Source organism: Corvus kubaryi, unplaced genomic scaffold, assembly GCF_017639235.1.
Source record: "Corvus kubaryi isolate FWS band 111438036 unplaced genomic scaffold, C.kubaryi_AGA036_p1.0 37391, whole genome shotgun sequence".
In the NCBI taxonomy this organism is placed as follows: Eukaryota; Metazoa; Chordata; class Aves; order Passeriformes; family Corvidae; genus Corvus; species Corvus kubaryi.
In genome coordinates, this window is record NW_024581130.1 from 963422 (window position 1) to 986500 (window position 23079).

The window sequence follows — 23079 nt, forward strand, 5'->3', positions numbered from 1 at the left end:
TGAGGGTAACTGGCTCTTTCAGGGTAAGAGGGGAGCTTTCCTTAAAAGCTTCCACAAACATGCAAACTCAAAACCTGTTAGCCATAACAAAACAAAGTTGCTCTTTCACAACTAACTCCTTTTACTATTATTGAAAAAGTGGGAAGCGATCTGTTCAAAACCTTGTTCAAAAATACAGCGCTAAGTAGGCATATTCTTGAGTTTCAAATCAAAGTGGAACAGGGGCAAAATGTGAAAGCTTTTAAAATGTATTCTCTCCCATTTCATGGTAAGCATACCTTTTTTTCTTAAGAGGGATATTTCACACATCAACAGTCTCAGACCTAAAATAAGGCTCCTGTGCAGTATTTCACTTGTAAAAGGTCAATATCAATATTCTTTTTTAAAAAAAGAATTTGATAAAATAAATGGGTAGTTTGAAAAAGCATGAAGCACTGCAATACTGAAGAGAGGAGTGGAGAACAGCCCTGAACAGATTCTGAATTGAAGGCCACATTCTACTCCCAGTACACTGTGATCCAGTGTCTCTCCAGAGTGAAAAACTTCTCAGACTGATACATGCCGAGATTGAACTCTGCTGCTTCTTGCATATGAGATGCCCACATTTCTGCCCACTGCATTTCTAGGTGGTCTGAACTTCATCACTCCTACCCCTCCCTCTGTGGCCTTTATTAACAGATATTCACACCATTTGAAAGCCTGTAAGGAAAAGTTGTGTTGCTCCAATAAAAACACAAATAAATATTCACATATTTTACTGATCTAACACAAAACGTTTTCTAAAAAGAGAAGGAATCAAAATAGTGTCAGGTAACAGGATTACTTAGGGACGCATTAAATCTCTTTTTCCACAAAATAATTAAGTTTCTTCATTAAAACCAGACAGTGTTTCAGTTCTACAAAACAAGCCAAATAGATATGTTCTTTTACTTCCAAAAGAAATTTACTTAAGACAGATAAAAGATTTCTGAGATATTTTGTTGCAACAATAGCAACCCATTTCAAGTAAAGAATTAACGCTAAGATTTTATTTCTGGTCAATTACATGACTAAAATACCAATTAAAAATGGATTAATCCTTAAGCCTCATAAATTCCGTTTTTTAAAACCTTTATTTTCTCTACCTAAATCAATTTTTAGAAGTTTTGCTCAGAGGGTGCAATATATTTATACTGAAAATACTTTTAATTTTTTTTACTTCCATTTTTTTCTAAGAATAGAAGGAAGGTGCCATTATTGTTTTGCTTCAGAAGCCAGTCCCTACTATTAGAAAAGATTTGGCATGGCCATTCACGTGCACACTAAAGTGCTCAGGTGCAGTATCATACAGACCAGTGAAGAATATACAAAACACCATTGTGAATAATACTGTGACAGTTTTTCAGTATATTCACATACAGTAACCTCCGACTACCTGAAAGGAAACCGGCCATAAATCCTGAAGAACCTTGTCTATAAAATTGAGTAACCCATCAATATACCATATCTCTTCTAAAAATACCCGTATTTTACAATAATATACAAGGTATCTGCTTGCAAACACAGAAGTAGCCATAAATAAAACTTTATTCTTTCTTTTCATTTACAAGCTACCAAGTACCATGTATTTACACAGCACTGGACACTTAAAGTAGTTGCAGTCACAAAATGATCCAGACAGCTGTTGATAAAGTAAAGGATCTTAAGATAAAAGCAAAGTAATACTGTAACAGATAAACGGCAAAAAAGCAGTTTTGCCATAATGATCAGACTTGCATGTTGCATCAATTCTGGTTGAAACGACTGAGCGCCATGCGATTCTCAGCTTTAATTGTTTGCAGTCTGGCTAAAGTTTGTACAGTCATTTCTCTTTTGCAGTTATTAAAATAAAAAAGTTAAAAACTATAGCAGCAACAAGCAAACCCTGTGACAGGAAGGCAAGGTTTAAGAACTAAAAAAGTTTATACAATGTGCTTAGGAAGGTCTGCAGAATTTATCTTCCATCGGCTGGAGTTCGACTGAGTGACAACATGATTCGGGCATATCTTTCACACAGTTCATGTGTGGAGTAGGAGGGTAACTTTGGCGGGTCATTGAAACCTTTGATCTCTGTAGAACAATCTAGCAGTTTTGGCAGGAAATCTGTTAGTTTTTCTTGCAAGTTGGCTGCAAATCAAACCAGAAAAACAAACATAAGCATTTATGTCTGCATGTGGAATTGTCCTTTTTCTGCCCAATGCTGACTTTTTTTTTTTATTAGTGGGTGGAAAAGGAGGAGTTTCACTTGGAATAATTCAGATTCTTTAGACCTACCAGCAATAACTAGGACATATCAATTCCTAGTAACATATTGATATAAATATCCCTTTGGATGGTCTAACAACACAAATGCTTTTCCATTCAAAAAGCATGTCTCTTTTACAGCCTGATACCCCAGTGCAAGACATGGAAAAACTTTTTATTTAAGTGTGTACAGGATTATTCAAAAGTCAGGGTAGCTCAAAAAGCATTACCACAGTACCAAAGATACAGGTTCAATTCCAGATGTTGACAACATCATACTTATAAAAGAGGTGCACAAGGGCATTTTGCCTTAAGAATAAATGACTTACGTTCCATTTCTTGTCCAAGGTAGGAACACCAACGGTTTCTCATATCTTCCACAGCAACAATATCTTTCTCTTCCATTTCATCCACCAGTAGTAATGGCAAACACGGGACAATAAGCTCGTTCATAATGATCAGGCCATTATTTACCTCCTGATCATCTCCCGACTCAAACAGTGCTGCAGCATGTTCATTTAGTTTCTTCAGAAACCACCACAAAAAAAGGAAAGCCTTTAAGTACGCAGCATTTCACATTCTACCATGCATTGTTATCAGTTTATTTTAAAGCACAGTCTTCCTACAGAATTACGTGGCAATTTGTATTAACCACAGCTGTTTTAACATTTACAGCATGATGCATATGCTCTACTAATGCACTTGAACTTGTGCTGTTCCTCAAGCCACTTCATTTCATACCTGCCAACTCCAATTTTGCAGCTGTTTTGTTAAGACAGATTCCATCACCTGCTTTCACTTTTTCACTACTGTTAAAAGTGACATAACAAGGAAAAAATCCCTTGTTTCAGGCACGGCATCATTACTGATGCCTTTCCCAATATTTGTCTGCCCATCAAACCACGGCAGCAGGGTGAGTCTGCTCACCAACATTGTCAGCCACTGCTCCTACCTAGCCCAGACATGATGGCAGTGAGCACACTATTTATAATCATAAAGAAAATGATTGGCTATTAAAAAAAGAAAGAGCGGGGAATAATGTTTTCTTTTTTACTTTTGCTTTTTTTTACAAGCCTCGGTATTAAACTGCTAATGGAGGGAGGTTTGGGGTTTGTTGTACGTGATGGCAACACTCTTTTACTAATTAATTTTATTAAAGCTACGCAGCAAACTTAACTTTTTGAGACATATACTTCCCCCTTCACTTACTAGCAAACACTCTCGTCTGTAGTGAGAGATCAGCTCTTCATCGTGCCCTCTGTACGGGCCTTTGGACAAGAGTTCTTTGTTATTCTGGTAAGCATAGATAAGATAGAGCAAGGCTTCCATATAGCTGAAGTGAAGAAACAAAAGTATTAGATGCAACATCCACGTACCACCTGCATCAAGGTAACAACTGTGTTCCTCAAAGAACAGGTAATTCCACTTGCTGGACAGCAAGTCCACCCCTCCCCACTAATCTCTTCATAATGTTTTTTTAAACCATACAGTTTTGTCTTTTACAGAGATTAGAACAAATTACTTTATTATTAGGGTAGATCATTGCACCTGAACTCTGATCCAAAGCTCACTGAAATCAATGAGTATCATTTCACTCACTTCAAAACTAGCTTTAGATTGGCCTTGAGCATCCATGAAAACTTAGTTTTTCCTGAGTGCATTTGTCACATTGGGTTTGAGCTTCTGTTGCCATAATTATCTTGATACCGTTCTACACCTCAGCAAGTAAGACTTAAAGCGGTCACCTTATTTCTAAAACAAAAACTGTGAATTTTTAAGCTTCATTAACTCTAAGTTCTTCCAAGTTGCTTGAAATCTCATGTGATGGAAGAAGCCATCACAGCATTTCAAAAGCAGAAGTGTTGTTAGACTGTTGATATGTCTGTCTTTAGTCCGAATGCAGTAGATAAATGCAAGGCTAATTGGTAGAAAAGCAATAAGAGGGGACCCAAGAACCTATCAGTTAATCATTGACAGAGATCCTTTCACGCACAGATGAACAGTCTCCCCTTGTACTGCTGCACACCATCCCCTGCAAACACCTGAAATGGTCAATTCTCTGATTTACAGAGACCCAGTTATGACAGACAAACACTGAAAGCAGTTCAGGCAGCTACCCTAAAAACAGGCAGTTTGATATCTCATTTTTATTCAAATAAAAAAAAAATATAGGAAGAGAAATTTCCTAAGGGAGTGGTTAAAGGAACATGATATTGTGCATGCACTCACACCTGATGAGAGTATGAGCTCATGGGTCAAGTTGAAACTACCAAAACCAAATTACCAAGCTACTGAAAAAGGCTAAAAATTATGTACACACACAGAGCGTACCTCAATACACGTCAAGAGTTTTCCAAAGTAAAAAACTCAAGACTTGAGGTAATACCTACCAATGAGACAATATAAAAATAAGGGAAAATTGAAATCTCAATGGTTCCTTAAAGCTTAATCCTCTAATACCCCTGTTTAGAAGAACAAGATGAATCCCAACATTACAATTTCAGAATCTACTGGAAGTTATGTTTTCCACCACGAGATCTGCTCATAGTTCCTGCAATCAGAAATATTTATTGCTTAAGTAGTAGAAGTAGAGTTACAGTTCACCAACATTTTGTCCTAAAAATAAAAAACGATGCTTTCATTTAAAAAGTAGTCCTATTACCATCTCCTCAAGTCCATTTTTCCTACCCATGAAAGTTCTTCATACCACTGGTCACCAATGAAACTGATCAAACAGTTGAAAATTTAATGTAGGAGGAGGAAAGGGGAAGAAAAGATGATTACAAGAACTGAAACTGCTGGTTATAAAGCCAGAGAAGGACCTTTTCTTCCATTCTTAGTTCAGTTATTTGTGAAACTGCAGGATGAAGCTAGTGTCAACAGCTCTGTTGATGCAAATTAAAACTCAGTGGTGGCAGTGGCCTTATTTCCAGTCGCTCTCTTCTTGCTTCTCCCCTCACTTGTGTGTGACCCTTTCCTGAAACAGCTGTGGTGCCATGTAACAGCAAGGTAAATTATTTTAGATTATCATGATTGTACATCCAAGCTCAGACTCCTTATATATCTTGGGTCTGAGGAATGGGACTACAGCGTAAATTAGCAAACAGATCCATAGAATCATAGGGTGGCCCTGGGTTGGAAAGGGACCTCGAGGGTCATTTGTTTCCAACCCCTGTGCCATGGACAGGGACACCTTCCACTACACCAGGTTGCTCAGAGCCCCATCCAACCTGGCTGTGAACACTTCCAGGGATGGAGCCTCCACTGCTTCTCTGGGCAACCTGTGCCAGTGCCTCACTACCCTCACTGTAAAGAATTTCTTCCTGATAACTAACCCAAACCTCCTCTCTGCCAGTTTGAAGCCATTCCCTCTTGCCCTGTCACTCCATGTTCTTGTAAAAAGTTGATCTCCATCTTTCTTGTAGGCTCCTTTCAGATACTCAGTCAAAGGTTGCTTTCAAGTTCCCACGCAACCTTCTCTTCCTTCAGTCTGAACAGCCCCAACCTTCTCATCCTGTCTTAATCAGGCAGGTGCTCCATCCCTCTGATCATCTTGGTGCCTCCTCTGGGCTGGCTCCAACAGGTCCCTGTCCTTCCTGTGCTGGGACCCCAGAGCTGGATGCAGCACTGCAGGTGGGGTCTCAGCAGAGCGGGGCAGAGGGGCAGAATCCCCTCCCTGCCCTGCTGCCCACGGGGCTTTGGATGCAGCCCAGAACATGGCTGGCTTTCTGCCTTCTCACACCAGAACTGCACATAAGCTCAAGCCTGTGCAGCCTAAGCCTAAGATCACTGAAGCTGCTCACAAAATTCTGGAGCTCACTGGGTCAAGGCTTTGGAAAAAAGCAGAAAGCACAGAATGGAAAAATTTTAGCAATGCTTTGAAAAAGGCATTTTAGCAAAAACTGAAAAGCTGTATTGGCTTTCCAGGAATCTTAAAAGGCAACTGGTAAAACCTACAGTTTGTTCACTTTTAAGTTGCTGCCAGAAGAGTGACCTGCAAGCAAAACTCCTACCAAGGCTCATTATCTGGCTAGGTTCATCTCAGCCAGACTACATCTCACTCCAAACTACAGTCAGAGGAGATCTGCCTGAAAGACCCCTTAATCCTTCACCTGCAGTGAAAAGTGGCCCTTGTCACCCACCATCAGGGATCACGAGTGACCACTGTAAGTAGGCATGAAAAAGATACACCAAACTACTTTAATGTTGATTTTTGTGTTTGTTCAACACAATACAATTAAAGAAATCAGAGACTACTTGAATGAAGGTCGACTTTTAGCTCCATCAAGACATTGAGCACTGCTAGGTTATCACTTAGTGTTATTGAAGCTAAAGAAAGTTGGTCAACAGAGACATGGGTTTGCAGGGAAAAAAAGCCTCAAAACAGTCCTACTAATGAAAATCATATTTCTACTATGAAAGTCTATCCTTTCATAAATATTTTTAAAGTTACGTTTTTATGATTTCAGTGTTAAAGGAACTGACAGGGATCAGCAATTTAGTCTCATTTCCAGCATAATGATGGTACCATTGCCCTCTCGTGTGCAAGGCAGGAACCTCAGTAAATCTCTGAGTCCTTTGGGAACCTGAAGCTGAAACACAGGAAAGCATTTGCCCAAGATGCCTTTGGAGTGGGTCACTGGATACCCAGATCCTCACTCATCCACTAACTATACTTCAGCCCTACCATCTTTGTATCAAGCACTTCTTGAAACACTTCTGAAATTGTACTTTTTATTTCTGACCTATATTAGAGTGTAAGATTGGTGATCATAAGCTTGTTTTCTAAATTATGAGAATGTTTTGTAATGAACACCTCACCCTAATTCGGCAAGTTATTGTAAATAATGGAGAACTTTTTTAGCACATAGCAGAAACCTGTGCTTCCCTCTCTCCTCTATGGCATAATCAGAATATGTTATGGCAAGAAGAAATTTACTGAAAACATTGGTATTTTACAATTGAAGGTGCCACTCTGGAGTTCCAGTGCCAAGGAACTTGAAGATGTTTCACGCCTGCATGCAAGCTTAGACTGCATGAAGCACAGGGGTTCCTATAAACCACACCAATGCCTGTGATATTTTTGCCTCTTTAAGGGACGAAGCAACACCAGAGTGTTTATTTTTCAAATAAGCCAGGCAATCTTCTGACTAGCCTTTGTACATGAACTGTTTAAGGCCAATAGTGTAGCATATTTCAATTTAGATTATTAATAAATGTACTGTTTATTACATGGTGGTAACTCCACGACAACCCAAGACTGGGCTCATTGTGTCAGCCAGTATAAAAACATGTGTCTTGTCACAAAGGCAAGGCTGTGTCTTTTGCAATAAATTTTCCTGTATTGTTTGGGGCCTTTCTTTTTTGGGAGGATACAAGACAAGAAAGAGAAATATGAAGCAATTTACTACACAACAAAGAGACAAAAAATTAAATTTGATTCCCACTATAAATTTCCCTACCTATTGTTTTATACATGAAAAATCAGTGATTGACTACATTTATACTGTAATCACCATTATTGTTGCATGTGTAGATCAGAATAAATCTGAGCTGTTTTGAATTAAGTACATAAATGTCACCCATTTTATACAGCCACGATTTCTTACTTGGTTCAAAAAGAGAAGGGAATGAATCACCACGGAGTTAAGGACAATCAGCTATAATTATGACAGTTATGCATGATAGTTTTTCTCAAATATGTTCTGTTTTCCTGACCTTTGGAGCCCATCATAGGAGGAGTTTTGGCTCAGACTCATGCAGAAGGTAAAACTGCTTGACAGGGGCTTGACTAATTGTGTCTGCTGATAAAAGCAGATAAATGTGTGTGTACAGGTGCTGCCAGAGAAGGAGGGCTGAGGGATACCCAGAGCACTCAAGAGTAGAACAGAAGGAAGAACAGGGGTGCATGTGGAGGGTGCTCTGAAAAGAACACATGGCTTGATAATGGAAATTGGAAATGAGATTGGAAATGGAAATTATGAATAGGAAGATGCAAGACTGAAGACATCAGTAGACTGAACAAATGCTTAACTGAAATGAAGAATACATTAAACACTTCTAAATTTAAAAAATAGCTTTACTTATCAATATTACATTTTGCCTTTTCATCGTTCTACTGCATTTGAGTTCTGTACTACCACTTACCTCTTTTTTTGGAAAAACTCCAATCCTACCATGAGAAACATGGTTGTTTCCCTGAAATGTCTATAGTCTTGATGCCATCTCTGCATGTAAGAAAGGGTAAATAGAACTTCATCCACAGAAATGAAATATAATTAATTTTTTTAAACACCCCCCCCCCACTTAAATTTTGTGTCCAATAGTCATAGCAAGTGCATATTAAGATATTAAGCTCAATTTTCAATACAAGAATGACATAGAAAAAACCTCAACACTTTACATGGGAAGTGCTAAAAAATCCCAAATGCAACTCAGATGAGATGTTGGCACTGGAGCAGAACATTTATCTTACTGCATCACCATTTATACAAAGTGACTCCTGGTTCACTTTACCGGTAAATGCTCCAGGTGAGAAAGGCACTTTCTCTACAGAGGGTTAATTGCTGACTTGCAATTGTGCATTAAAGATAAAATAGGGGACATCACACCGTAAGACACAGCCACTTGCAGATTCAACAGAAAGACCTTGAGAAAGCATCCATAAAATGCCAACTCACTATACCAGACTGACACGACCTATGGAGAAATCCCCAACTACCTATTGCAGGAGCTATAAAAGGGGCACTTTTCTGCGGAAGAACAGAAGATAGCTCTAAGAGTGGGGAGTGGGGGTAAGCCCAAAATTGTTTGCTCTCTTTGTGCAGCATCATTTAGAAAACGGTAAAATGTTCAGCCCTGCACAGCCAAGAAAATGCAACCAGAATGCCACTCTGAGGGTCCTTCCCTATCAGGGACTAGGGAGGCACACTAATGTAGCAGCATCTACTGTAGGTCCTAAACCAGGTAATGAGAAATGGCAATTAGAGTATTTGTCACTGGACTTGTGAGGGAAAGATTACTGCCATTATCCTTCTGATCAAGTTGTTTGGACCTAACAGCACAACAAGGAAGTATAGGTGGTGCACTGGGACCTGCCCAGGACATAAATATCCACTGTTAGGAGGTCTTAATGACCAGAATTACTCAGACTTGAAACTGATACTGGAAAACCAGCTACAGGCTTAGTTTTAGATGTGAGATGATTATTTTAGCAATTATTAGTCACGATTATTTAATGTCCAAGATTCATTCGCACTTTCCCTCCAAGTTTTTCTAAACACAGGAGGAAAAATTAAATGCATAAGCTGGTTATGCATGGTCTCGGCAAAGAAAAGAATCTGCTGCTCCTAAGAAAATGGGAATGGCTGCAGAGACAGCTGGAGGAAAAGCACAAACGGGACTGTGCCTGCTACGCAGCTCTCAAGAGGAGCAAGGCTGGGCACAGCCCACTCTCCTCCTTCCCTGCCAGCTGTGTCTGCATAGAGAAAGCCACGTGGCTCATGTGGTGATAAATTACAAAATGGTCTTAGTGACGTCAAGACTCGTTAACAAAGTAAGGACAGACTCCAACCTGACACTAATTTATGGTTCAAACACTGGAACTACAGATGTGGAAAAAACAGCTTTAGCTCAAGAGCAGCCTTTGGACAAAAAAGGGGTGTTTAAATAAATAGCCAGTTTTAACTTCTTGGTCTGAGACAAGAAGAAATTTGTGTAGACAAAACTCAGCTTTACCGATAACTCTTTCACATTACAACTGAATTTAAAGCATAAGAAATACTGACCTCATATTCCTCCATGTTTACTTCATCTGGCTTTATCATTTCAAGTTTGGCTTGAGCAACTTTCATGATGTTACGGCACCTAACAAAAAGCAATAAAAAAATCACGAAATATTACTGGAAATTCACAGAGGATATTATCCTTACAAAGACAGGAGCCTCAAACAGTATGAGCTACAGCCTTATGCAAACGAGTATGAAAATGCTGTGGAAAATGTACATTTTATTATGCATGGTATAATCAGCAGGAGAAAGCATACTTCTGAAGTATGTGTGATGGAGGCCTGTGCTATTTAAAGGATTACTTCTTTTATTTTGCTAAATTGCCACATTGCTCAGTCCTTCTTTTAATTTTAAATTTCAGATAGCTTGAAACTCCCTGACACTTACTTTGCAGAAGTTTAGAAGATTATTCCCTACACAGAAATCAGACTAATGTTTTCTAACTTTTAATTTACCTATTTATGTAAGTAAGTAGATGGAATTTCGAGTGCAAGAGAGACATTGTCTTGCTCTTAAGTCAGTCACTCACCCAGCTGGAAAGGCTCTGCTGTCTACTGCTGGCTTTCAGGGCAGTGAGGAAACACACAGTGAAAGAAGGTACAGAAGTCTATGTGCAAAATTATGAACACTGAGCATTTCTACTTATTTTAGATGAGTATAAATGCAACTTCTTGATTACTCTCTTACAGGGATTTTTATAAAGATGATTTGTTTTACAAAGTGAACTTGCAAGCTATTAACTAGGAGATAAAGCTAAACACACCAGCCAAATATGAAGGGGTGTTTCCACACATCAGAGAACATTCATCAACACAGGAAATGAGATGTGCAGATCTTATTACCTTTCATCAAAGCTGAGATTGTGATCTCCAAACTGCTCCAGTAATGTTCTCTCAATTATCTTCTTTGGTGCCTGGTTTTGGATGAAGTAAACAATTGCATGACGCAAACGATAATCACATTCAGGTGGTGGATCTTCTTGGGCTAATTTTAGCAGACGTGTGTATTCCAATTTAATTGCCTACATAATTTTAAAAAATAGACATTATTCCTTCTGGCTTCTAACTCAAACATCACAGACACAAGATAATTTACATCCCATCACATTTTGCCTACAACGGTTAACGGTTTTTTAACGGTTCCACAGACCACCCTTCTAAGAAGTCTAAACTATTAAACTTTTTAAAAAAGCAAACAAACAGAAAACAAACAGATAAACTGTCAAGTTGGTCCTTTCTCTCCCCTGTCAAGCCTGACAAAATCCCAAGTAAACCCTCCCTTCAAAAGTAGTTTCTGTCCTGTGCTATGTCTCCCTGAAAGGAGATTTATCCAGTCCTCAGATTTTCTTTAAGCTCAAGACAAGTATAAGATCTCAGATGCTTGACCTAAAGAAATTTTCTGAAGTCTCATAAGGTAAAAAAAGTACCTCTAATACATGGTTAAATGCAAAGACATGAATAAAAAATATCCTAGACAAATTTTAGTGAATATGTATGATTTGGAAAATAATAAGTGGGAATGAAATATGTCTTTCAATGAAAAACAAATGATAGGATTTCTAAAGAAAATAGTAATTCAATATGAACAGTACTGCCCTATAGGGCAGGATGCAGCCCTCACTGAATATTTTAGATAAACTTTAGAGGTCATCAGAAGCATTTACTTTTCCAGCTTTGCCAGCACATTAGGTTTTAATGAACATCTTTTGATATGTTCATTATATTTTTTTCACTGAAACTATACAGCATAAACAACAGCAACAAGAAAAATAATTAGAAAAATGGTGACAAATGTTAACATACATTCCAGGTGATCAGATGGTTTGCTAACACATTAGCGAATTTTCAGTACAATATAATGTATGCACAAAATAAAACACCAAAGCAGTTAGGAAAAAAACAAAACAACCTGTTCAGTATTTCAGATGCCTTTATGCTGTAATACCTGGCGTTTAACTATCAGAAATTTAGGCTCCCATCCTCTGCTAATAACACATTTTGTTTCAGGACTAAGCATGCAGGATAATAATCATACAGGTTTAAACATAGAGCATGTGGAGACCTTTACAACTTAGGAGAATAGAATATTCTGCATCAATATCTTTAAATACTCATGATATGCATTACCATTAAAAAGAATGTTTAGGACAACAACATAAATGCCAAAAGCCACCAAGTTTCTATTCTCTTACATCTTAAGTTCTACCATTAGAAAGTCCACATTGCTAACAATGAAACCCTGTTTATTGAGGAAACAAAAATAAACTGCTATTAGGCATTTAATTTTTCATATAATTACTTAGGAGGAGGAAAAATACAACACAAACCCTGTATTTTTGTATTAATTTTTAAAATACTGTGATATTCTACAGATTCAGAAATCTTATGCAAAATGAAGTAAGAACACTATTTCTCTACACAAAACACAGGAAAAAGGGACAGCAGAGAAAAGTATTATATGCCTTCATTTTCGCACTCAGGATATTATATAAAGATCTTAATGGAAACATTCTGCAAGGAGTTGTCTATAAAGGTTAAAGAACAATGATTTGAAGAGACCACTGACCAAGAAATATCTGAATGTTAGTCATGTCTTAAACCTGAGATCTAGAGGGGGAGTGAAACCTTGGCAATGTAACAATGACCCACACAAAGGGGTTTCACCTGAGTTAAATTAAAATGAAGATATAGAAACTCCCACCCCAGTTTTCTGAAAACACTAATTTAATTTTAAAAAAACCACATGAAGGAACACAGTAACAGTATTAAAAGATATCACAGAAGCTTTTACAGTAAGTTACGGGAAAACATGAGATTTAATCCGATGCATCCCAAAACAAAAATTTTGCTCCTAAAAAGGACCACTTCATCTGTATCCGTTCATACGAATGTATTCCTTCAAAATGAACCATGTTTCACCTCTTCTAAGTATTGCAAACACAATTCAATAGAAAATGAGTAAGGAATGTTTTCTACTTTATGTCAAAACATTTTCTCACTCAAAGACATTCTGCCCCCATAAAGCCTAAATGTTTAAGCATTCGAAATTAAAGAGTGAAAATAATTTCAACTGAGCATTGTTTTGATAACTCTGATGCATTAATTTTATTTTGAAGTAATTTTCTGTTTTAAAGCTATCAAAACACCCTTCATATTAAAAAATATAATTAGATATAATTGAACTTTCTCATAAGGAGTGATTTGATCAAATGAGGATTTTTTTCAACTTAAAAAATAATTGTCATATTTTCATTAATAAATTTGAAAAAAAGAGCAACCAGGACTGAATCCCAAACAAACCCCATTTCACTCAACAGAGGCTGTGGCACGTGCCTCTCCCCTCCCTGAGATCAGGCACAGTTAAGAGAGACAACCCTGCAAACATGTCATGGTTATAATCCTTCTGTAAGTATCCACTTCAAACACCCACACAAATAGACAAACCAACCAACCCATCAGGTTTCAATTTCCTTGCCAAGGGGTTGCAAACTTTTTGTTGGTGATGGTAGGGTTTTTTGTTTGTTAGCCTGTTGTTTGTTTGGGGGTTTTGTGGCTTTTACAATTTCTTCCAGTGGAAGTACACCATAACAATTAAGAAGAAAACAGACCACTACTCAACGACAAGCAAGAAACTTCTTTCCCCTCTCCAAATCACGTTTGAGAGGATTTTTCATTTTATACCATGTCAAAGCAATTCCCTTTCTAATATCCTGGAAATTCAAGAGGCCACGAGCTAAAAGTGCTCAGAAGTTTGTGTATTTAAGAAAATGAACATATTCTTAAGTCTGGTATCACAGTGAAGACTAATCACCGCAAAAAGCCTAACATCTAATTCCCAGTAATAAAAAACTGCCTAAATAAATATTATTGACACCCATGCAGTTACACAAAAGCAAGCAATTTATTAAAAATATTTTAAGGAGTACAAACCAAGAACATATCGTTGAAATAAACAACAAATGACTAAACACTAAAGTCCTGGGCAAAAAAAAAACGTGATGTCCCACAGTCTAGCAAAGGCATGGGTTTTATTACTAACAGGAGAAAAAACCCACGGATTTTTACTGATTACACATCTAGGTTTCGTGTTACGAGTATGTTACTCGCTACTATTATTAAAAAGCTAAGATGCAGAAAGGTATATGAGCTACTGATATCAACGAGGGCAAATATCTGTATATTTTTCAAGGGAGAAATATCTAAGTGAAGGACTGATATAAAGAAGTATGTATAAATTCTGGAAAAGACTTTATATACAGAAAGGGGTTGAGAGAGTAGCATATCTAACAGGAAAAGTCAAGAGGAGAAAAAGTTGAAAATGTTAGTTATACCTTAAAGAACCCTGCTTCTGGCCCACACCTGTCATAAACATTCCTGGCTTTACCTATAGCCATGATAATACCTTGCATGTTCGGGGTCAGCATGACCTGCCACAAGGGATTGAAGGTAAAAGTTTTGAATAATTAATATTTTAATGATTAAATTCAATATGCTTTTAGTCTCATGCAAGATGAAAAAGCAACTTAATGCATGCATACATCAAAATGGCACATTTCAATACAGACCTGGTGAGCATATTCTGCAAATCAAATCATGGCATGTGTATATATAGTTTTAGTGTAACAACATTAAAGAAATCTTACAAAAAATAAGATTAAAAAAAAGAAGTAAGAAAACTGTGTCAAAAAAGTTACATGGACCAAACTTCCCAGGAAAGAAACACGCACAGTTCAGCATTAGTACCAAGCAGAAACTGCACACTGAATGAGTGCTACCCATGGCCATCTAACGATTTAAAAAAAAAAAATTCAACTAGAAAAATCACCCAGTCACACTTCAGATATACTGCACTAAACCCATGGTAAACTATAAAACCTGTATTTTATGCATATTTCAAGGTCAAAATAAGAGACTCACTGCTGCAAATGCAATCAATCCCTGAAGCATCTGCAGAAAATTCCTTAAACAGCAAACCCAAAACAATTAACAAACACCAAGCCAAACACAAGCCATCTCTCACTGCTATTCACATCAGTTACACACAGTTTGATACATCCAAGTTATTCAGAAAAGCCTTTCTCCTTTTTTATCTGTAAGCAAAGAAAAACACTCCCTCTCTCCCTGCCCAAGGTACTGCTGGCACAGCAACAAAAGATGAAAGATCTTAAACTCCCTGCAAGTCTCCCACACATAACAACATTTTAAAAAAGTGAATACACTTACAAAATGAACAGGGAAATAGGCAAGAAAGTTATCCTCTAGGAAGACAATGTCATGGGGACAAAAGTAAAAAGAAATAAACTAACAAGCAAGTCATTATACGAACTTAAATCCTCATTTCTTTCAAGCTGGAGACTACACATCTGTGAGAAGCTAAACTCAGTGTGATGATGTCAATTAAACCATTTTATTCCCCACCCCATACTCCCAGTTCTAACTGATAACACTTCCAGGGCAGAATGACCTGAAATATCCATTTCCCTAGGGAAGCTAATGCCCTCCAAGAACCCACATTCAGACCCCTGAGAATATGGCTGCACCAACCCTGCTCCCAACCACAACAAACACGGAGTAAGCAGTGACAAGGGAGGGCAGTTTGATGACCTGCAGCGTTGCTTTCTACTGCTGAAACTGGGCAGCAAAAAATAATGCCTCTAAGAGTAACAACGAGCCTCTCAATTATTCCTCAAGTTGTACCAGGTACATGTCTCACCCTGAGTCTGAATTTTTTTTTTTTTTTTATAAGATTTGCAAGGGTAAGTTCTACCAGCCATAGCACTTTCAGGTTACTTTCATGGCTAATTTAATCCCCAAAGCCTGAAAAGCTTAACCTTGGCAAATAAGAGATCAGACTTGAACATTAGCTTTACTAGACTGACAAGAAAGCACAAACATTAAGAACATCCCTCAGTGTCCTGTCACTTTTTAAATAATGCAGCAGTGTGCAGTCTATCATCAGCATTTTGAAGGCTACCTGGCCTAATATAAACATTCAACCTCCACAGCTGAAGAGACAAATACACCTTCAGTGTAAATGGTACCATGCAAAGCGTGCCAAATTAGAGTTTGTAGTGCTTTCCTTTCATATTTCATGACAAACTATGACATTGGTAAAGATTACAAATCGCTAAGCATTTAGTTTTGCAGAAGTCTGTTAGGTGTCACAGTGTGCAAACATGCCAAAAATTCTCATCAGGCAGCACAAGAAAGCACCGAGGAGGAGCGGTGCACACAACTGCAATCAGAGGTACCTCATCGTCATAACCCCCCTCCTCTGACTCAATGACAAAAGTCCCTACATCAGGGATCGCCACCTCTACCACTCGCTGGGTAGGAGCTGCTTGAGCTGGGGCATTAGCAGAGCTCTGCAGAAGAAAACCATTATCAGTATGTGTCTGGGGAAAAAAAGGACAATCATCATCATCATCAGAAAAGACAGTAAAATTATGGAGAGATGCAAACTGACAGGCTGATCTAGTACAATGATGTGCACTGCTGAAATTCTGAAAAAATTCAGAAACTGTATCTATTTAGAGAATACAAGTGATATTTATAATTTTTTAAGCAATACATTTTAAAATTAAGCCATAATTACTAAAATTATTTCATTTGTTCTTTATTCACTAATGCTATCTTTACAGGTTAGTATACCAGTATTGAAACTCTAATATCCATTACAAATTTAAGGCGCTTGGTAAAGGATGAGTCTGTGAACCACCATTTTTTGTACATTTCACCCCAAAATTACTAAGTATATCATAAAATAACAGAAAAGTTTAGGAAGGGGCCTCAAAGATCATCTAGTCCTAAAGATGCCACCCACTAGATCAGGCTGCTCCAGGCCCCATCCAGTCTGGCCTTGAAGAGGGCCAGGTCAGATACTTCTTATCTGAAATACCTGATGAAGTCACACTAAAGGATAGAAACAAGCTAAAAGCTAACATTTCCTGATGCTCTGAGAGGGAAAAAAAAAAAACAAACCAAAAAAAGCTTCTAACAATCAAGATATTTTAAAGAATATTTAAAGGAGCATTACATTCAACTGGTTTGGTTTTTAGGAGAGCAATTAAACAGAAAACCGGGAGAAGATTATCCTAGTCACTAAAATTCTTGCGACGTTAAAGTAAGTTTTAAACAACGGAGACAAATCTTGGCTCCTATGGTCTATCACAGAATAATAGGCAGTTTACAACATTTGCAGAACTTAAACCTTGGCTCCAGTCCAAGCAATCACAAAATGCCATGCTACTTGTTCTGCAATTATAACAACAGTCTCACTTTTTAACAAAGATTCCAAAAAACATACTCAGTATCTATTTACACCCAACACTGTACAAATACAAAGGAAGACTGTGCAATCAGAGGGCAGAAAAAAAAAGGACAAAAGGCAGAAAATTGACAAAATGAAAATGTGGTGAATAACCTACAATCCTGTTACATGCGCTGATGTTGGCTTTCCTTTTAAAAATGGACAAACAAAAAGTGAATGAATGGAATATATGCCTGCATGTCTGAATGCATACGGAAGTAGAATAATTAGAAAGCATGCTGATACAGTGAGAAGGAAGAACAGTTCTGCCTAAATGAAATTTGGGGATATAGAGAGCAGCTTTTAAACATTAACAGAGTACCTTCAGATTAACTAGAAATTTACTTTACATTTTAACAGCTGAAGTACATTTGTTTCTAAATTATGCTTGCATGATTTGTTTTTTTTCTTTTGCCTCATTAAACAGATCGCGGTGTTCCCCAACCACAGTCTTGTGAAGTCCTAAGGCTGACCAGAGTGTCAAGTGTCATTATCCTGAACTACAACACTTGATCCATGGAAAAAAGTCTAAGATTCTTTCACATCCCACTGGGATGGTGCCCACAAACCCTGGAAAGAGGACAGCATTATGAAAGACATTTCATAATGTGTTTTGGTATCTTCATAGCCACCTCTTCAGCTGGAGTAACACGTATTAAACAGCCTCCCACTAAGCTTTTCTGAGAACTCAAAAAAGGCCAATATGCAGCAGCCTAAGCCTTTATGGCAGAGCATTTTTTCATCCAGGGTTAGATGAGTTTCCCTGTTAGCTTTGATTTCAGTTTAGCAGAGGAAGCATGCTTCCCTGCTTTCCTGACACTACAGGAGGGATGTAAAACACAGCAGGTCAACAGGGTGTCAACAAGCAGTCACATAATTTTCAAAGATTTTAAGATATCTGGGGCCAGACTTCTTCTGTTTAATGAGGGCTCACACCTGATCTTAGGAAGCATTCTGCAGAGATCTAAATTGTTTAGAGGTCTAGTGGTTTCTAGGGATGCCTAAGGAAGCCATACTGTACATTTATGGATATAGTTTCAAGACATGTGCGTATGTTGTTTTAATGGCCCTTGGTTTTGTGGCAAACACATTTGTCATTTATCTACATACTTATAGGGAAGGAAAAAAATATTTGCTGAAAAAAAAAGTCAAATATGAGTTTCATTAATAACCCATAAAATAGTTGATGTCCCATTCCTCTTAGTACATTTTGTACAAGGTGAAAACGGAAACAACCAACAGTGATGATTAGAGACATTTTAAGTTGATATAGGCATCCTATGAAACACAAAAAATGATTTTCATCAAGTTGTGAATCTGCATTAAAGCTACAGAACACTGCTGAAAACCCCCTTATTTTTCAAATCTACATTAACTTTCACAGGTCTGTCAAAGGAACTCAATTATAGTCTTATATTTCTCAGATAAAAACCTAAATGTCTAAAGCAGTACTTTTCAAGTCTTTTACATGGTCTGTCAATGTTTACTCCTCAAAAATACATGGGATCATCTAACATTTTTAAAAGATGGTGGGCACAAACAGCTGATTGTAATTTGAACAATATGCTGTACTCCTGACAAGCATTTTAATCCCATAGAGAATACCTATTTTAGTATTTTTTTTGCACTACGCCCATTACTGTTGTACACACTTTCTGAAGGGACTTTAGTGTTGGACAATCCCTGAAGATAAAGCAATTTGCAGTTCAAAGTTTCCAGACTCACACCCTTTTATCAGTGTTTGTATCATTTTCACTTGTAAAATAAAAGCAAAAGAAGTATTTCAAGCTTCAAAATGTCCTCACCGTATCCATTATAGCTTCTGGACCTCTATCTTCTTGTTCAGCTAAAGCTTTATTGATTGCTTGTACAGAATCTTCTTTTAAGTGCTTTGAAATATCAGTTCTTGATGGCTGCTCTAAATACTCTGGTTCTCCTGCTTGAACTTAGTGACAGAAATAAGATAACAATTTTGTGTGTTAACATAAGGATGAATTTTAAATTGATTAGTTTTATTTGGATCACTGTCTCATAGACAAGGTAACCACACAGAAAATGCAGGGTAGGTCACACAGTTCACAAATACAACTTTACACCAGTCTGTGTCTCATGTCATCTTCAACACTTCCCTGTGAATGTATCTCTGATTTTATATCGGGAACAATAGACCTGTCCTGTCTATAGACCCATTAAAGCTCTTGAGTGAGGGGTGTTCATCAATCAATCATCAGGGATGATTGAGAACAAAGATGAGATTCTAGTTGGAGTTTCTGTGGGATACAGAATCAACATATGGAATGACCTCCAGCCACTTGAGTGCAAGATTTATTTTTACTTTGTAAAATAATAAACACATTATATTTTTCTGCCTTAAGGGAAATCTCAGTCTCCTCCACTTGAGAACAATAAATTGATTAGTACAAATAGTGTCTTATATTCCTTACATGATGAAACCAAATTTTGGCAGACAAATAAAACATTCATTTTGTACTTTCCATTACTAACAAAAGAAACAGCATGAGTCTCAAAGTGTTTGTGAACTCAGAACTTAGAAAATGATGAAGTAACTCTCTGCAGAGTTTGCAAAACAAGCAATGCCATTAAATCACTGCACTTCTTACACTCATTTTGCAGTCACACATATTTATGAGAAATATATGCTCAATCTTTAGGACTCAAATACAGCAATGAGAACATCTGGACAGATAATCCATCATGTCATCTTTCATGTAATATATATAGCCCACTGCAATGGAGCAAAAGGTGGATGTTACCAAAAACCTGGCAGGTTTTTAAGTGTCAAAGCAGCTCTCGTTTATAATCAGATTGCCAGTGGTCCTTATTAGCTGGGTTCCTACAAGCATTGGCCTCACAGCTGCTGCTCAGAATCTTTTCCACAGTTTTAACACCCTCATTTCCACACAGTAATTTCTTAATCACGCCCTACTATTGTTATATCTATTCACTGTACAACACCAAATAAATTATTCTGCTCTTCAGCTCTAAATGCTGTTCTAATTTAAAATGTGAATGAAGGTCTCACACTAAATCATCCTGAATAGAAGAAATATATCATTTACAGACTAACAGACCCTCAAAACAGACTGGTGAGACCTATCTTAAAAAGCTTCCGTTTCTACAGGGGGGAAAAAAAAAAACCAAAAAAAACTCAGGAACTGGGAGGGAAAAGGCAAAAGAACCAATGAATAATTATTTTCTTTAAATAAAAAATGAAATGCAAAAAGCCACCCCAACAAGGCTAAACTTCAAGTACAGTTACCTTAGCCAAGTAAATGGCTGTAATTCAAGATTACATAAATTAACTTCTTCCTTTGTTAAGTTGCAAAATGAGATGTACAATCCCCAGTGATTTTTGGTCCTACTCCCTTTACAAATAGGTAGAAGCAGCTAACCTGGAGCAGGAGAGGGTGCTGGTGCCCTGGGTATCTGAGATAACAATTTCTCCTGCTGTGCCTTCTGAGCAAGTTCTGCATCCCACTCTTCAAGCTCTTTTTCAAAACGTTTATTGTCTTCCTTGACATAATCCCTTAGATCAGAAGGCAGCGTGTCCATTCCAACAAGGATCTGTCCTGTTTCTTTGTTAAATTCCTCTGTGGTAACATGAAATGTAAGTTTCAGAAAAAGAAAGAATAGGACAGAAGAAAGTATGTTCAACAGATTTCCTCAAGTGAATTATCAGAAGTGTACGGTGTAACACCAAACCCCCCAAACTATGTTAGTTTTAACTGGTTTTACTATCTGTTGAGCACTCTATGTGAACATTCAGAGAATAGTAACAAACCTCCCCACCACTGCTTTACAGTATTACTGCCACAGAGAGCTGGACACAGCTAAACTTCCCAAGAGAAAAGGGGAAGGAGAGCAGGCCTACAGGAATTCAGAAAGTCAGCTGATAAGAACACCAGCTAAACTGAGTAATCTTCCTTTTGTTTTGAGAATGGTCTGTGCAGGGGTATGCCAGATCCCAGGGGATCCATCAGCTGTAACTGTCCCACAGTGAACAAGCCTCAGACTAAACTGGAATGGCACAGGCAGCCTACAGGGCCCAAACACCCTATGGCTGCAAGTGCGTGACCAACCTTGGCCATCTAGGAATGCCAAGGGTAATACTGGCTCTCATTCAAAAACTGAACAAATGAGCACTTGAGCCTTCTGCCCTATGTGAAAACAGGAACCTGAATATTTTCCCTGACCTACTACTGAATCTCTGGACACTTTCACAGACAGCTCTCTGTCTGCCATTATCAAAACCTTCATGCTAAGGGCTCTCTGTCCTCTCTTCAAACACTTCCATACAAAGCCTTATAGCTGCATATTACTACATGACCTGAAAAAAATTTCCCAATCCATGTATTAGTTAGATTTGATGTGTGGTTGGTAGGGCTAAGTTATTCACATTTCAATTTACTGCATAAGCTTTCAAGTTTCCACGCTCCAGTAGAGTGCATCAGAGCTCTGAAGCTTAGGGAAAAAAAGCAGCTACATAAGAATTTTAATGTCAAAAAGCTCACTTCTCTGTTTCTGTATTTCTCCTCTAATCTTGACATAAACCCTCCAAAATTCTGCAATCACTTGTCTAAAATATTCACAAATTAGCAAACAGTTTATTTTTTTTATCTTAATACTGCTGAAACACTGGCATTGTCTTTATTGATCTAAAAGTTGAACAGCAATTGTTCCACCCACAAAAACAATCTAACAGTTAGGGGCAGGAATAAAACTTTCAATAACTATTAAAAACATTTCAAAAATCTGGAAATCCATGTGAAAGAAGTTTGCTTTACCAATGCATTTAGCTATTCTATATCATGCAGAATCCATGTCGATAACATTACCTTGTATCAAGTATTGCTCCTTGTCATTGATATACATTAGACAATATGCACTGGCATTCCTGTAACCACCAAAAGAATCTCGTTCCAACTCTTCCCAAGTTGACTTTGTCACAGAAATATCATTATATTTCATCCATCTGTTCTGGTGGTGGTCATAAATATATGCCCAGTAGTGTCCTGCATTCGCCTGACCCTCATGAACTAGCACAGCATGCAACCTATAAGGAACCTTAAAAAAACAAAACAGAAAATACAACAAATGTCAACAAACCCTCCTTAACAGCATTTAGTTCCTACTGTATGCCAGCAATAATTGCTACATGAAATAAAAGTAACTGAACTAAAGTTAATCAGGATCAAAACACAACACAGAAGAAAAACAAACAAGTAAAACTAGCAACTCACTAAACATAAGGGCTTGAAACTGTGTTACTTACCACTAATAGTTACATGAGATCTTAAAAATATTAGTCAGTGTAGAACATAAATTCTACTCTGCTGTCTTTACTGCCACGCATCATTTTTTCTAAATTGCTTAATATTCCTACCTTCATTGTATCTACCAAAAAACCCCTCAAATAAGTCAGCCTTGACTGCCTGTGATTTGCTTCAGTTCCAACCTGGAAAACCTGTCAAAAAGTCTGGAAAGGCACATGCAAATTCAAGGTAATAAACTCAGTGTTTTCTGTGTGACAGTAAGAGAATTTATTGAAATTGATATCTGTGAGTTAAATACTTCAGTTACCCAAAACCAAAATTCCTACAGTAGAATAGGAACACAACTAGTATTTTAAATGTATCAGGAAAAGCATTGCTAAGTAAAGCATGGAAGACCTGAAGAGGTTCTCTCCTCCTCCTGAGGCAAA

At 37.6% G+C, this 23079-nt stretch overlaps 1 protein-coding gene across 3 annotated transcripts in view; it reads right to left on the reverse strand.

Moving 5' to 3' along the window:
- Positions 1 to 1548: 1548 nt before the first annotated feature.
- Positions 1549 to 23079, reverse strand: part of USP25 (ubiquitin specific peptidase 25) — a 68510-nt gene continuing 46979 nt past the window's right edge. For 2 of the 3 annotated variants that reach the window (XM_042037878.1, XM_042037880.1), the window contains 11 exons: positions 22214 to 22442; positions 20771 to 20968; positions 19163 to 19302; positions 16300 to 16413; positions 14380 to 14475; positions 10892 to 11070; positions 10050 to 10128; positions 8410 to 8489; positions 3472 to 3595; positions 2592 to 2787; positions 1549 to 2145 (listed from right to left, as the gene is read on the reverse strand). In XM_042037878.1, the coding sequence (XP_041893812.1) occupies positions 1973 to 2145; positions 2592 to 2787; positions 3472 to 3595; positions 8410 to 8489; positions 10050 to 10128; positions 10892 to 11070; positions 14380 to 14475; positions 16300 to 16413; positions 19163 to 19302; positions 20771 to 20968; positions 22214 to 22442 (1608 nt within the window). In that variant the 3' untranslated portion in view covers positions 1549 to 1972. The remainder of the gene's footprint in view (positions 2146 to 2591; positions 2788 to 3471; positions 3596 to 8409; positions 8490 to 10049; positions 10129 to 10891; positions 11071 to 14379; positions 14476 to 16299; positions 16414 to 19162; positions 19303 to 20770; positions 20969 to 22213; positions 22443 to 23079) is intronic. The other variant, XM_042037879.1, reaches the window with a different exon arrangement.